The sequence below is a fragment of the Adiantum capillus-veneris genome, chromosome 20, assembly GCF_014529385.1.
Source record: "Adiantum capillus-veneris isolate H3 chromosome 20, ASM1452938v2, whole genome shotgun sequence".
NCBI lineage: Eukaryota > Viridiplantae > Streptophyta > Polypodiopsida > Polypodiales > Pteridaceae > Adiantum > Adiantum capillus-veneris.
Genome location: NC_140950.1, coordinates 28,644,066 through 28,656,472, shown reverse-complemented (window position 1 = coordinate 28,656,472; position 12,407 = coordinate 28,644,066). Strand labels below are relative to the sequence as shown.

The following is a 12,407-nucleotide window of genomic DNA, read 5'->3' as shown; positions in this document are numbered from 1 at the left end:
ACCACCAATTACTTGCCGTTTCCTTGAGGTGCATCCCCACATGGCGCAATTTGGATCTTTCTGTGAAGTGCCCATTGGTAAAGGCGACTTCAAACTGTTTGATGAAGGACATTGCTCTGGAGATATCTCTCTGTCCGTTGTAGGTTTCGAACTTGATGTCCTTGTCGCCCGATTTGAAGACTCTCATGCGATGTTGAGACTTGCGACCATGCTTCTTGAATCGAGGCTTATCTTTAGGTTGATGTAGGGTAGTAGTAGTAGCGGCTTCCTTCTTTTGGCGAGACGATCGAGAAGTAGAAGTATAATCAGGAGAGTAAGATGGAGATGAGATAGAGATGTCCTTGCTCTCGTCTAACAAAGAGAGCGCTTTTTCCTGGCCTTTCCTTGGAGTAGGCCGTTCATTCCGATCCGAAGATCCTTTGTGCACTTGGGCACGTTCTTCTTCTCTTTCCTCCTGTGGTCTCACGCCAACAGTGTTGTCTTGATGCCTGGCTGCATCGGTTCCATTCGTTTTCTTCATTCCGCCCAAGAGCTTTTGGACATCTGGCAATAGTAAGATTTGTTGCAAATCCGCAAGCTGAGCTTGCACTTGTTGAAGCTCCTCTTCAACGCTTCTCCCTTGGCCCGACATGGTTCTTCCCGTTCTTCCCGGAATCGTCCTTCTATGCAGAGAAAGAGAGGAGTCCGAGCTCTGATACCACTGTCACAAAACGGGAGCGTACACGAGCACTTATAAATCTGAAAAATATAATACTTTGCAAATATGAGAGAAGGGAGAAGATCGACACAGTATTGGGGACCAGAAGATGGGCTGGTCCCCCCCCGTTAAGAGTATTCTTTATTCAGGGAGAATTCTTATACAAGCACGAGAACCCGAGGAAACCCCTCCGTTCTGTAATCTTAGACCCGAAGGTCGTGCTTTCCCGTAAAGGGCTTGGGCACAAGGTCGTTCCTTCCCGTAAGGGACTTAGACGCGAAGCCGTACTTTCCCGTAAGGGACTTAGGCGTGAAGCCGTACTTTCCCGTAAGAGACTTAGGTGTGAAGCCGTACTTGCCCGTAAGACGGGAGATTCCTGCAAAACAAACCATACAAAGCAACAATTCTCAATGCGTATCAACACTGTATACCTGTCGCTCCTTACTCGGAAAAGCGACCTCCGTACTCAGTCGTCACACGAACACTTGCAATTTCCGTCGCCAACACGTGCTCAAGAATCCCAGCGCTAGCACTCTCTGCTGCTTCTGGCGTGTCCTCAAACTGGAACGCTTGCTGCCCTTATATAGGGCCTGGCACCCGGCGGGAATAGAACCGAAAAAGCAGAACTTTTGCGCCCTAGAGAGAGGAGAGAGAGAGATCGTTGGTGCTGGCGCTTTTTAGAGAGAGGAGAGAGAGAGATCGCAGATTCAGCCCATGCGTAGGTTTTTAGCGCTGGTTTTTGAGAGCCTTGCTTTATTTTATTAATAAAAAGGGCTGGTCACTTAAAAGTGACCGGTCACTTTATAAAATAAAGTGTGAACCTGTTCAAACTTTAAAAACTCACTTAGTTAGTGAAAACAATGCTACACGAACATATTCCAGGCGTCCCTGGGTGCAGGATACGACACAGATGCAATGCAGACACAGACTCCTCGCGGGAAAACATCTGCCCTCCCGCGACTGTTCCTGCTTTTCGTAAAAAGCTTCATTGAACCCATCTTTATTCTTGTGCTTGCGTTCTTACGCGTATTTTCTTACTCGGTTCGGATTTCCTCCTTAGCCTACGGGATGCCCCCTTACTGATGCACTCGTCACCCATCATGTGACGCATCAGGGGCACTCGTAACCCGGCCCTTTCCACCGAACTTACGGAAACTCCTTCGCGATGTTTACCGTCACCCATCAAATGACACATTAGAGTTGTCCGTTCTTGATGGCACTTCCTGTAGCTACAATCTTTTAACAGCTCTTAGTGTACACAATAAAATATCCTAGAAAAAGAGATTAATCATTAAAAAAATTAAGAAAATAGTCCAATTAGCAACACTTGAGATGTATTGTACTGAAAGGAGACTGATAATGTCAAAAGTGCATGATCTACTGCTATCCCTACAGGCCTGGGCCTCACTGTGAAATCCTGAATGTGAGAGATAAAGCTCGGATGTGTTAGAACATAGTCTACAGTGCTGGACCCATGCCTGTGTGGAAAACAAGTAAAACCTGTAGACAATGGGAAAGTCGGTAAGCCATTCAGTATGGCTAAACTGTGAGTAGTCGTCATCTCCCTCAGGTATCTCCCATACTCTGTATGCTCTCTGTCGTGTGAGCATCTCTCAAGTCCCATCTCCTCTGGCTCTAGCTCTCTAAGCATCTCCTCTGAGGTGTCATAGAAGACCGTCTGTGAGCTGCCTGTACGGGCATTGAAATCCCCTAGGAGTATGATGTCTCCATCTCTGGAGAACTCCCAGATATCATCATCAAGTACAGAGTAAGGAGACTGTCCTCGGGGTGAAGCATATACTAAAGTGCTGGGAGGAAAATAGCATATGGCGATGTACAAGAAACGTCCAGTCTCTGCCCTCAGCCTCACCCACAAGTATATGGCCTGATCATCTCTCCGAACTATGTGCAGTAGTGGTTGGAGCTCCTCTCTGTAAAGAACTGCTACACCTCTTGATCCTCTAGTCCCATGCGCAGATCTGGTGCTTGTCCGGCAAGTTGTCTCCCATCTGTATCCTGATATGTGCGGCATCAACTGTCCTGGAGCCTGATGAGTCTCTGAGTAGAAAACAATGTCTCTGTCTCTTAAGCTATCCTCAAAGGCCCCCACATCAGTCTATATGAACCATTACAGTTCCAAACCGCCATCCTGAGAGTGGTCCCATAGGTCTCGCATCGTCATGTAGAGCGGTGCTCTGTAATCACTACTCGTCCATTTCTGCAAAAAGCTAACTTTCCCTTCTCCCTTGGTGCTATAATCTCTGGCATGACCTCTCTCATATATGCAAGCTATGAGAGCGTAAGATCATCTCCTAAAAAGATACCTGTTTTCTTGAGGGTTGGCCTCTTCTTTAAAAAGTCTTTCTTTTCTTCGATGGAGGGAAAGCGCAAAATGAGAGCCCGTCCTTTTGAACTCTCCCCATTACCTTCACTCTTCTTGCCCACTCTCCAAGCTTGTGTGTGCAAGGGCTTCTCCACCCCCATCATGGACATGAGGCTCTTCACCTCTTGGTCCACCTTATCTGAATCTTTTAGGCCGGTCACTCTCACGTGTAGAGCGCGTACCCTTCTTCGTTGTTCCTCTTCAAGTGTCTTGTTGATGATGTCAGGTGTAGTCGGGATTTCCTTGCCCTTTCCCTTCTTGACAACTTCAATCCATTTTTCAACCTCATCCATCTTCTTTTGCGTTTTGGAGAGAACCTCCACCCATGAGGTCTTCTTTTCTCCTTCCGTCCTTTATTTCTTTGACTTGTGCTCGTATACTATTCAGCTCATCGATCATTGATGGCTGAATTTCTCCATCTTCAAAGCGTCCTCCCTCTTTGGTTTCGTCGAGTTCCTTCCTAAGGGCTGAGATGCTACCTTTTAAAGCTTGAATTTCATCCCGGAACTCCTTGCGTTCTAGTTCCCTCGCCTGTTCCTCCCTCTTTTTCCATTCAAGGATTAAATTCTTCTCTTTCTTCCACTCATCCATGTGGGCTTTGCATTCTTTCAACTCCCTTTCAATGGCTGTCATCCTCTTGCTTGTGACCATGTAGTGCGCCGCCATCTTTTTTTCCTTATTTGTTTCAGTTATTTGATTCACTTTCTAAGAGAGAGAGAGAGAGAGAGAGAGAGAGAGAGAGAGAGAGAGAGAGAGAGAGAGAGAGAGAGAGAGAGAGAGAGAGAGAGATGCAGCTTTCCATCTTCTAATATTATTTGGTTGTAATGCTTGCCCAAGACTTTTACAGGTGCTAGAGGTGAAGGTTGGTGGCAGTGCTGTCACAAAGAGTGTGAGCCGAAGGTTGCTCTTGAAGACCAGTGGTATGATTGTTTGTTGGTTAGCGACTATTGTGTTTTTATACATGTAATCTAAAACATAACGCTTGCTTGTGTGTGATTGGATGCATGCTTGTAGTCTGTCATTGTAGTGTTCCTCATGTAAACTTTACTGATTTTTTGCATTTAGATATGTGTCCGAACGTGTATGTGGGTGTATAAATTGGATGTGTGTGTATTCACAATGTATGTACGTAGTTGTAGTTTTATATGTTTCTACACATCTGTATTGTGTATGTTTGCCTGCATGTAATTGAGTTTGTGTGCATGCACGTGGGTGCTTTTTGTTCATATACACAAATTTTTCATATGCACCACACACATACACATGCGACGATCCCAAGGAACATTCTCACTCTTTCTTTAGATATGAAAACTAGAAAAGGTTAATGAATGGTCAGTTTTAGCAAGGATTATGAGAGGTACCCTGTTGGTATTTGTTTGGTTGCAGGGTTGAGGCTCAGAGATATTAGAAGTGTGGATCCTTCTTTGTGGGTTACCAATGCGGCTCCTGCATTGCTCGTAAGTCAAGTGAACGCTTTCTTGTTGGATATATACTCAACAGTACATCTTGTGTTATATGCATCTCTTAGTCCAACCGGACTAGAATACCTTTGGCAAGTGGTCTCTTGAGTCAGATCCGAGATCAATCGTTCTTATTGAATCTCTATCTGTATGCTTCTGTCATTGTCCTAGTGGATAAGCATATTTTCTAGTTTTTGTGACTGATTGAAAGTTATTTTCCCACATCTATTCTGTTGGTCAGATTCGAGATCAGGCTATTTTATTGAACCTTGGTTCTTTGCGTGCTATTGCATCGGCAGACAATGTCCTTATTTTTGACTACAAGAGGTAAATTTTAAATTCAGTTTTGTCAGTGCTATAGAGGGCCTATGCAATTTTTTTTTTTTGGTGAAAATGGCACAATGCGGACGTGGCTTGTGGGTAAGGAGAGAATTAATAATTAGCTTCCCAAAGACAATGGGAAGGTTATGACCTTGCACAACATCGTGTCAGGAAGGTTACTGTAGAGTGACCATAGGCACCCATGGCTGGAGCCCAAGCATGAGGCAGGATATGGGGCCTTCTATGAAGCTGGCATGGAGGTGGAAGAAGCTTCCGAGCGGCTACCTCTCTAGAGCCCAAGTTATTTGGCAACCTCTTAAGGGGGGTGAATTCCATAGAAGCGACCCAAGTGTAGCTGAGGTATGCCTCCCCAAGTGTCTGAGTGGCTTGGCTTGTAGGACCTGTGGAAATGGCCTGACAGACCTGTCTTTCTGCTGTCCTGGCCTCCCAATGGGCTGAGTGCATAGCCCACGGTGCAACCATTGAGGGCTTGGAGAGGCGGGGTACAAAGAGGCATCTCGTGGATTGCACTCCAATGGGCAGGCTCAATTGTGTGCATAGCGTCTAGGCTGAATCTGCAAGCGCTTGATCAAGCATCGGCCTCAATGGGAGCTGGTGCTGTTGCTGCCCTAGTTTCAACATTTAAATGGAATGTTCCTAGGCATCAGGATAAGCACCTGAGTTATGTCCATCCAGTTTACACCAGGCCTTACGTTTAAGGTGTTATGACTCCTATAAATAGGAATTTGGGCTGATTTGTGATCTATCTTGTGTGACTGTCACACTGAACTGTAGACCCTTGGTAGTGCACGCCTAGACACCCTTGCTAGTGTGTTGACTGGTGGTACGAGACCATTGTTACTAGGAACGGAAAATCGGAATGCGGAACGGAGACGAGCATGAATTTCCATTCCCTGTCATGGATACTCATGTCTAAAACTCTGAATGGGGGTTTGGAATGAGAAGTAGGAATAGGAACGGGGAACGGAAGCCTGAAAATGGCCTTTTTTGGTAACTATGTATAGTGGGACACTAATCCTTAAGGTGTGGCGCTAGGGAGTAAGCATGTTGGATTTTGTCACCGATGTGCGATGTTCGCTTTGCAAAAAATCAAATAAGGACGCCTCATACTTTAGCACCTCTTTCTAGGCTTTCTTAGACTTTGTGCTCCGTTGGTTCTTGGACCTTGAGTTCATGTGCGGAATAATGGACTTGGCTTGCTATTGGGGGACCAGGGCTTGTTCTCACATGTGCATGCCTATGTGGGCTGGCTTTACGCACCATCGTGTACTTGCTTGGGAACGTTCTTTAGTTAAAGACTGATGAACGGAGACTGTCCATACTGACGTTACATTGCGTAGCATATTTATGTGCTTGTGTGCCTTATTTTTGCATGCTATTTTCTTGCATGTATGCCATGAATAATGGGAGACGCTGCCCGTAACTGTGCGAATGCTATTTGCTTACACATCTTTGTGGTTTGTGAACAGTGGTAAGTATAACCTCCTCTTTGAGATGAAAAAATCTAAAGACTTAGCGCCTTGGGTGATCAAAAATTTACTGAGAAGATTAATAAATGTGTTTTCACACACGTTTTCAGTTTTTAAGTGGACATGAAGGACTAAAATTAAAGTCTTTTAATCAAATTGACAGTCTTGACAAGTGGCAAATTTAAAAAGAGAGAATTTAAAGAAAATTTGTGAAATTAAGCTTTGAGGGGATTTTTGGGGGACTATGTCATAAATTTTCATGAGCAATCCAAGCAGGTGAAACATGTTGCTGTGAGTAATCATGTTTAAATTAGCTTGCTTCTACACTTAGATATTGCACAACAAATTTTCAACTATCGCTATGTCTTACGAACGGCTTGAGTATGTGCATGTAGGAGTGTAGTTGATGCAAAATAGGTCAGTAGTGTCATAGTCAGCCATGGAGGGTTATGTCTTCTCTTAAAATCAAATGTTGCAGCATTTTTCTGCATTTTGAAGCTTTCCATAGCAGATTCAGCTTCGGGGTGTCTCTTTTCATCAATTTACACCACTTTTCTCAACATATGTGGCCGTTTTCCATAAAAATGGTCTATCGCTGTTCTTTCAATTTTTGCCTTTTCTCATTTGGTCTAGATCATGGGAAAACTCTTCCATCAACCAATGTCCACAATGAAAGCCTTCCACTGCAAAGAGTTCTGTTGGAATTGAAGATTTCAGCCATCCAAGAGGTTTTAGTGGGAAGTTTTTGTTCCAGCATTCTGTTGTCCTATGTGCTTGCCTAGATTGTGTTTCCTTTGCTTGGGAGATAATTGCGAGCAAACGGAAGAGAATGTGTGCAATTGGAGTATGAGAGAAGTGTCAAAGATCTTGGAAAATCGCCATTGACATTCACTTGTTTGCAATGCTGATTTTCCACTTGTATTGGTGTGGAAGTTTGGCATTGTATTGCCTGGGATACCGTCTATAATTCTCTTGTGAGTAAAGAGAAGTTTTAGAGAGGCCGGCTATTCCGGTTTATTGTGTGCTTTGTTTATTTCAGCTTTGTTTTCTTCCCTGTTAAAAAAGATACTCTCAATAAGGGGGTTGAACAACCCATCTTCTGGTCCCTAGTCTGGTGTTGACTCTCTATTCTCTCCTCTTTTCTTCTCTTTGAATCTGGCTTCTTAAATGGTTTGGACTTCCTTCAATTGACTTTTAAAATCCCTATAGTCATGCAAATGGGTGCGCCTGGGACATCAAGAAGCTAAACATAATACAACCATGGAAGTTATCAAAATATCAAGATGTGATAACAATTTAGGATTGGCCTTGCTTGCCAGAAGGGATCACATAGCTTTTCAATTAATTAACGGTGAGTCTGCACTTTGAGCCCAGAAAACTTCATCAGACTAGATGAAGTAATCTGAGGCTGGAAGTATGCAAACACATTCCTCGAAGCTTTAACATCGCTGCAGAAAAATGGATGGTTTTATTCACTAGCTCAGACCTCTTTTGTTCCTTTCAAAATGTCTGCAGTTAATTTAGTAATATTGTGTTTTTCTTCTGTCTAAGGAGACGGCTGATTACCTATTGTGGCCTTTTTCTTGTACTTAATATTGAAGGTTTGGTGCATTATTACTTTATCTGCTTACATTCATATATTTGAGTGCAGTGTAGGAGCTGCAGCATTTCTTGACTTGTTACTTCAGCGATTGAATCCGGATTCAAATCCTGGTGTTCCAGCCATGACTTTTGAACTAGAGGTAAAACTGAATGTGGTCAAATGCGTTGGTCTTTAAGAATGCCTTTTTCTCAGCAAAAGGTTTCTCATTTACGCAGGTTGTGGAAGCTGCACTATTATCTCGAACTCAACGACTAGAGCGGAGGCTGATGGAAGTAGAGCCTCGTGTAAGCCCCACTGTTAATCTCTGTTCTCAGAGTAACTGCATGTGGAGTCTTATGTGAGAGTTGTCTATGGGTTTTTAGTTCAGTAGAACTTTCAAGTCTTATGAAGGGACTGAAGTCCCTGAAGAGAACTGAAGTCCCTGAAGAGAACTGAAGCTTTTCCTTGTTAGCCCCTAACTGTGCCATGGTAGGAGAGGTAGCTCTGTGTGAAGTTCTTTGTAAGAATTTTCTTTTTTTGGCTGCAGGAAATGATTTCAAGTGTAGTATAAGAAAGTTGTCCAAGTACTCACTACTGTTCTAAGTGAGTACTCAAGTCTCCCGGGGCTTTTCTGAGTTGCCCTTTGACTGTGTCTCAGTAGGAAACGTGGCTGCTCTTTGAGACCAAAATGTGATCCATTAGTAAACATCTTGAGGGCGTGGACCCTAATGTCAAAGCAGAAAAGTATGTTGGCTACTTAGAGTGGAGTAACCCCAAAAAGGTATACAACACAATTCAAGCTTTAATGCTTGGATTTTCCAACTTTTTATCAATTTCTTTGTGCATGTCCCCCAGCTTCAACGGATATGATTAAAATTGTCCCACCATGTATAATAAATGTTGTGGATTGGAAGATCAATTGGTGATAATGTGACTCATGTGTCCACAAACTAGAAGAGAAAGATTGTATGCAATACAAGCCACCTTGATAACCATGAGCCACAACAGACAGGTTCATTTTCTCCCAAGACCTTCAGAAGTTGCTTTTGGTATGGAAAAGAACCTAGTTCATAGCTTCAAATTCCCTTGTACAGTCCTATCACTAGGTGGACTGTCATGGTACAGGCCTCTCTGGAGCAGTTTTTGGATATAACTGTTGAATCTGGATTCTGGCAAGGGTTTGGGTTAAGTCATCAAGTTTGTCCATAAGATCTTTGTCACTGGAGGAATACCACAATGCCCCCTTAATGAGCTACACAAGTGTGCAAGTCCATAAATAATACACCTCAGCAGGTGTCCTGCATTTCACTATCTTCATCTCCTCCTAGATTTTGTTACAAGAAATATGAATGTGAATGGCGGACAAACGTATAAAGTTTTCGTAAGCTTGTGTATTTTCATGCAGGTTGTATCTTTATTGGAAGTACTACCAAACTGTTTGACTGCCAACGTTTTAGAAGAGTTGCGCCTCAGCAAGCAAGCTTTGGTATGGCACCCTATGGATGGGCCTAATTGTATGAAGTTTGTATTCTAATTTGAATGCACATTGTGAACTTCTTTTAGTTGTTATAGGTAGAACTTGGGTCGAAAGCGAATGCATTGCGGCAAATGTTATTGGAACTTTTAGAAAGTCCGCAGGAGATCCGTCGGATGACAATAATGGGCCGACGCTGTATCATAAGCAAGGACGATGGCTCTGTTGAGTGCATGGCATCCACAGACAAGCAACTGGCTGATGGTAATTAAAGAGCTTGTTTACAGTATCAGCTTTGGGGAAGCCTCGTGCATCTGACCTAAGTTCCCGCCTTTGTCTTCTTCTTTCAGATGAGGAGGAGGAAATGGAAATGCTTTTGGAGAACTACCTGCAGAGGTAATAAAATCTGTTCAGGCACTGTGGGTTGTTTTCATTTGCATTTTGTTGGCTGTTTGTGTAGTGATATAATTACCTCAAGAGATTTTCAGGTGTGAATCATGTCATGGCCAAGCGGAAAGGCTTCTCGACTCAGCAAAGGAAATGGAGGATTCAATTGCAGTGAATTTGAGGTTTGAGATGCTAAGACTTTAAAAGCTTGTCAAATTTGTGCAAAGTTGGGCGTTTGCTTAGCTGGTGTTTGTCACAGTTCACGGCGCCTGGAAGTAAGCCGGCTAGAACTGCTACTTCAAGTGGGAACATTTTGTTCTGCTCTTGGCGCTCTTGTGGCAGGTAGTTTCTTTTCAGTAGTGCTTTTCTTAAGTTTTAATCTGAAACATGTGGTCTCTTTCTGCATAACATGTCCGAAGAGCTGGGATGGGGAACGGGGAACGGGGATGGGGCTTTTAGAGGGGAATCATGTTTCCACAAGAGCGGTTGGAAGATGGATGCGGGGAATGGGAGGATAGTGGGGACAAGAAGCCCAATAATGGGTTGTTTTTGATTTCCCATGTTCCTCTCTTGGAAATTCCTACGACTGTATTGAAACACTTCTTTCTTTCTTTAACCAGGTATATTCGGGATGAACCTCAAATCGTATTTAGAAGGAAATGCGGTATGGTAATGCTTAGATCTAGTTACTATGGTAAGCTTTGTCGTTTGGAACAGTCAATTAATTTATATGCAGACGTTTCTGCAGATTGCTTTCTGGTTAACTACTGCTGGAATTGTGCTTGGAGGGATTGTATTGTTTTTTTTAATGTACAATCACCTTAAACGAAGGAAAATCTTGTGAGGCTCTTCCTGGCGTTTCGAAGTGCATGGAAGACAAGCTTGTAAAACCTCAGGGGCTTTCTTGGGTGGAAAATCTCCAATCAGCTGGATGTCTTCTTCTACCAAGAACAGGAGCAGCTTCTTCACCATTTGTACATTAATTTCTATTTACATTGAATGCTTGTAAAAGTATCTTGTATTGTTAAATAGTGATTATTGGAGCTCTTCAAGCCATGGCCGGTACAATAAGGAGTTGTAATTCTGTGTTGAGAAAAACACGGGTTACCAGGTACGATGGTAGTATGAGGAAGACAGCAGTTCTGACACGGTGTTTGTTTTCCTATAACAGATGTAAGGGGCATGCTCTGATGGATTCAGCTAATTTTTTCTTCCAAATATCAATTCAGCTAATTCAGTCAATGCCCGTGTATGCGGGGTGCCTATACACACACAAATGCGGGTATAGGCACCCCGCATTTGTGTGTGTGTGTTTGTGTGTGCGTGCACGTGAGTTACGCCGTCTGCCCTACTACTGTTCCTCTGCCCTGCGAGATCTTCCGCCCTGCACGTCACCTGCTCAGCGTGCTAGTGACTGCAGGTTACCTGCGCCCTGCACGCTGCCCAACAGAACTGAGGGGAGCTACTACAGCGGGTGAACTACAGCAGGGGCATTCAGCAGCCACTGGCAGTGTTGCGTGCATGTGCGCCCGCACGTGAGTGTGTGTGAAGTGTCTCTGTACAGGCTGCGAGTCCTCAAGTCATCTCTTCTTCAGTACAGCTAGTAAGGTTGCGCCAATTTCTTGCTCGCAGTGTTGGCGATTGTACAGAAAGTGTGGTCTCTTGGGCTAATGTACAGAGCGTGGTTTGCTTGAATACATAGTGTGGAATTGTACCAATAGACTCACGTTTGGCATATATCTCTAAGATATAGGGATCATAAGGTTCAACTATACTCCAAAAATGTGTTGAAGCAGAAGCTACCTTGAGATTTTTTATGACTATCTATTGACTTCGCCCCACCAATCTTTTTAAACTTTGACAACATACTCCTACTCAATGGGACTACAATATTTGTCCTTTACATTTTGTTAAAGTCTGATGCATGGAAACAAGTATTCTTGATCGATATTTCTTTGAAGTCGGTCATTCGAGAATATTATTGACTTTCTCAAGCTCCAAGCTTGGTCTATCAATATATATGGAGAAATTCCACAATTTATTTCCTTTGCATAGCAATCAGCACACATAGAACCTTAGATTCTATGCTACTATCCAAGAACTATAAATGCTATTAAGTCACGGTGCAAGACACTGTGCATGAGTACCATGAATATCATAGAATATTGGAAAACCAAATGGAAGTCCAAATCTCTAAAAGATGGTGGTTGGGTGAACAAGAAATGTATACCAAAGTACTAGACCCTATGTGATGAGTCCACAAAGGGCGCCCAGGCCAGCCATAAGGCGTTTCATCCAAACACAATCAATTGTAGTTGTGAAAGCTACCACGTTCTCAAGTTCATAAGTAGACATGGCCACTTAGGTTATTTCTTGCTCTATTGAGATATGCATGAGCTATCAAGCATGAAACAAAAACCATAAGTAGACACTTGTCACGTGTTATGGTAACCAACCCAATTCAAGCCCAAAAAAGCATGAAAATTTGATAGCAATGGCCCCCCTTAATTGTAATAAAACAACCCATATGCTCACCTGTTCTCAAGTTCATAATTAGACATGGCCACTTAGGCTATTTCTTGCTCTATTGAGATATGCATGAGCTATCAAGCA

General features: G+C 43.3%; 1 protein-coding gene across 1 annotated transcript in view; it reads left to right on the top strand.

The window, feature by feature from the left end:
- Positions 1 to 11,012, top strand: part of MGT10 (magnesium (Mg) transporter 10) — a 34,688-nt gene extending 23,676 nt beyond the window's left edge. The window contains exons 2-13 of the mRNA XM_086492248.1: positions 3,928 to 4,000; positions 4,467 to 4,537; positions 4,782 to 4,867; positions 8,003 to 8,093; positions 8,170 to 8,238; positions 9,339 to 9,419; positions 9,506 to 9,671; positions 9,758 to 9,803; positions 9,896 to 9,976; positions 10,054 to 10,136; positions 10,415 to 10,458; positions 10,543 to 11,012. Of these exons, the coding sequence (XP_086348374.1) occupies positions 3,928 to 4,000; positions 4,467 to 4,537; positions 4,782 to 4,867; positions 8,003 to 8,093; positions 8,170 to 8,238; positions 9,339 to 9,419; positions 9,506 to 9,671; positions 9,758 to 9,803; positions 9,896 to 9,976; positions 10,054 to 10,136; positions 10,415 to 10,458; positions 10,543 to 10,638 (987 nt within the window). The 3' untranslated portion in view covers positions 10,639 to 11,012. The remainder of the gene's footprint in view (positions 1 to 3,927; positions 4,001 to 4,466; positions 4,538 to 4,781; positions 4,868 to 8,002; positions 8,094 to 8,169; positions 8,239 to 9,338; positions 9,420 to 9,505; positions 9,672 to 9,757; positions 9,804 to 9,895; positions 9,977 to 10,053; positions 10,137 to 10,414; positions 10,459 to 10,542) is intronic.
- The last annotated feature ends 1,395 nt before the right edge of the window (positions 11,013 to 12,407 follow it).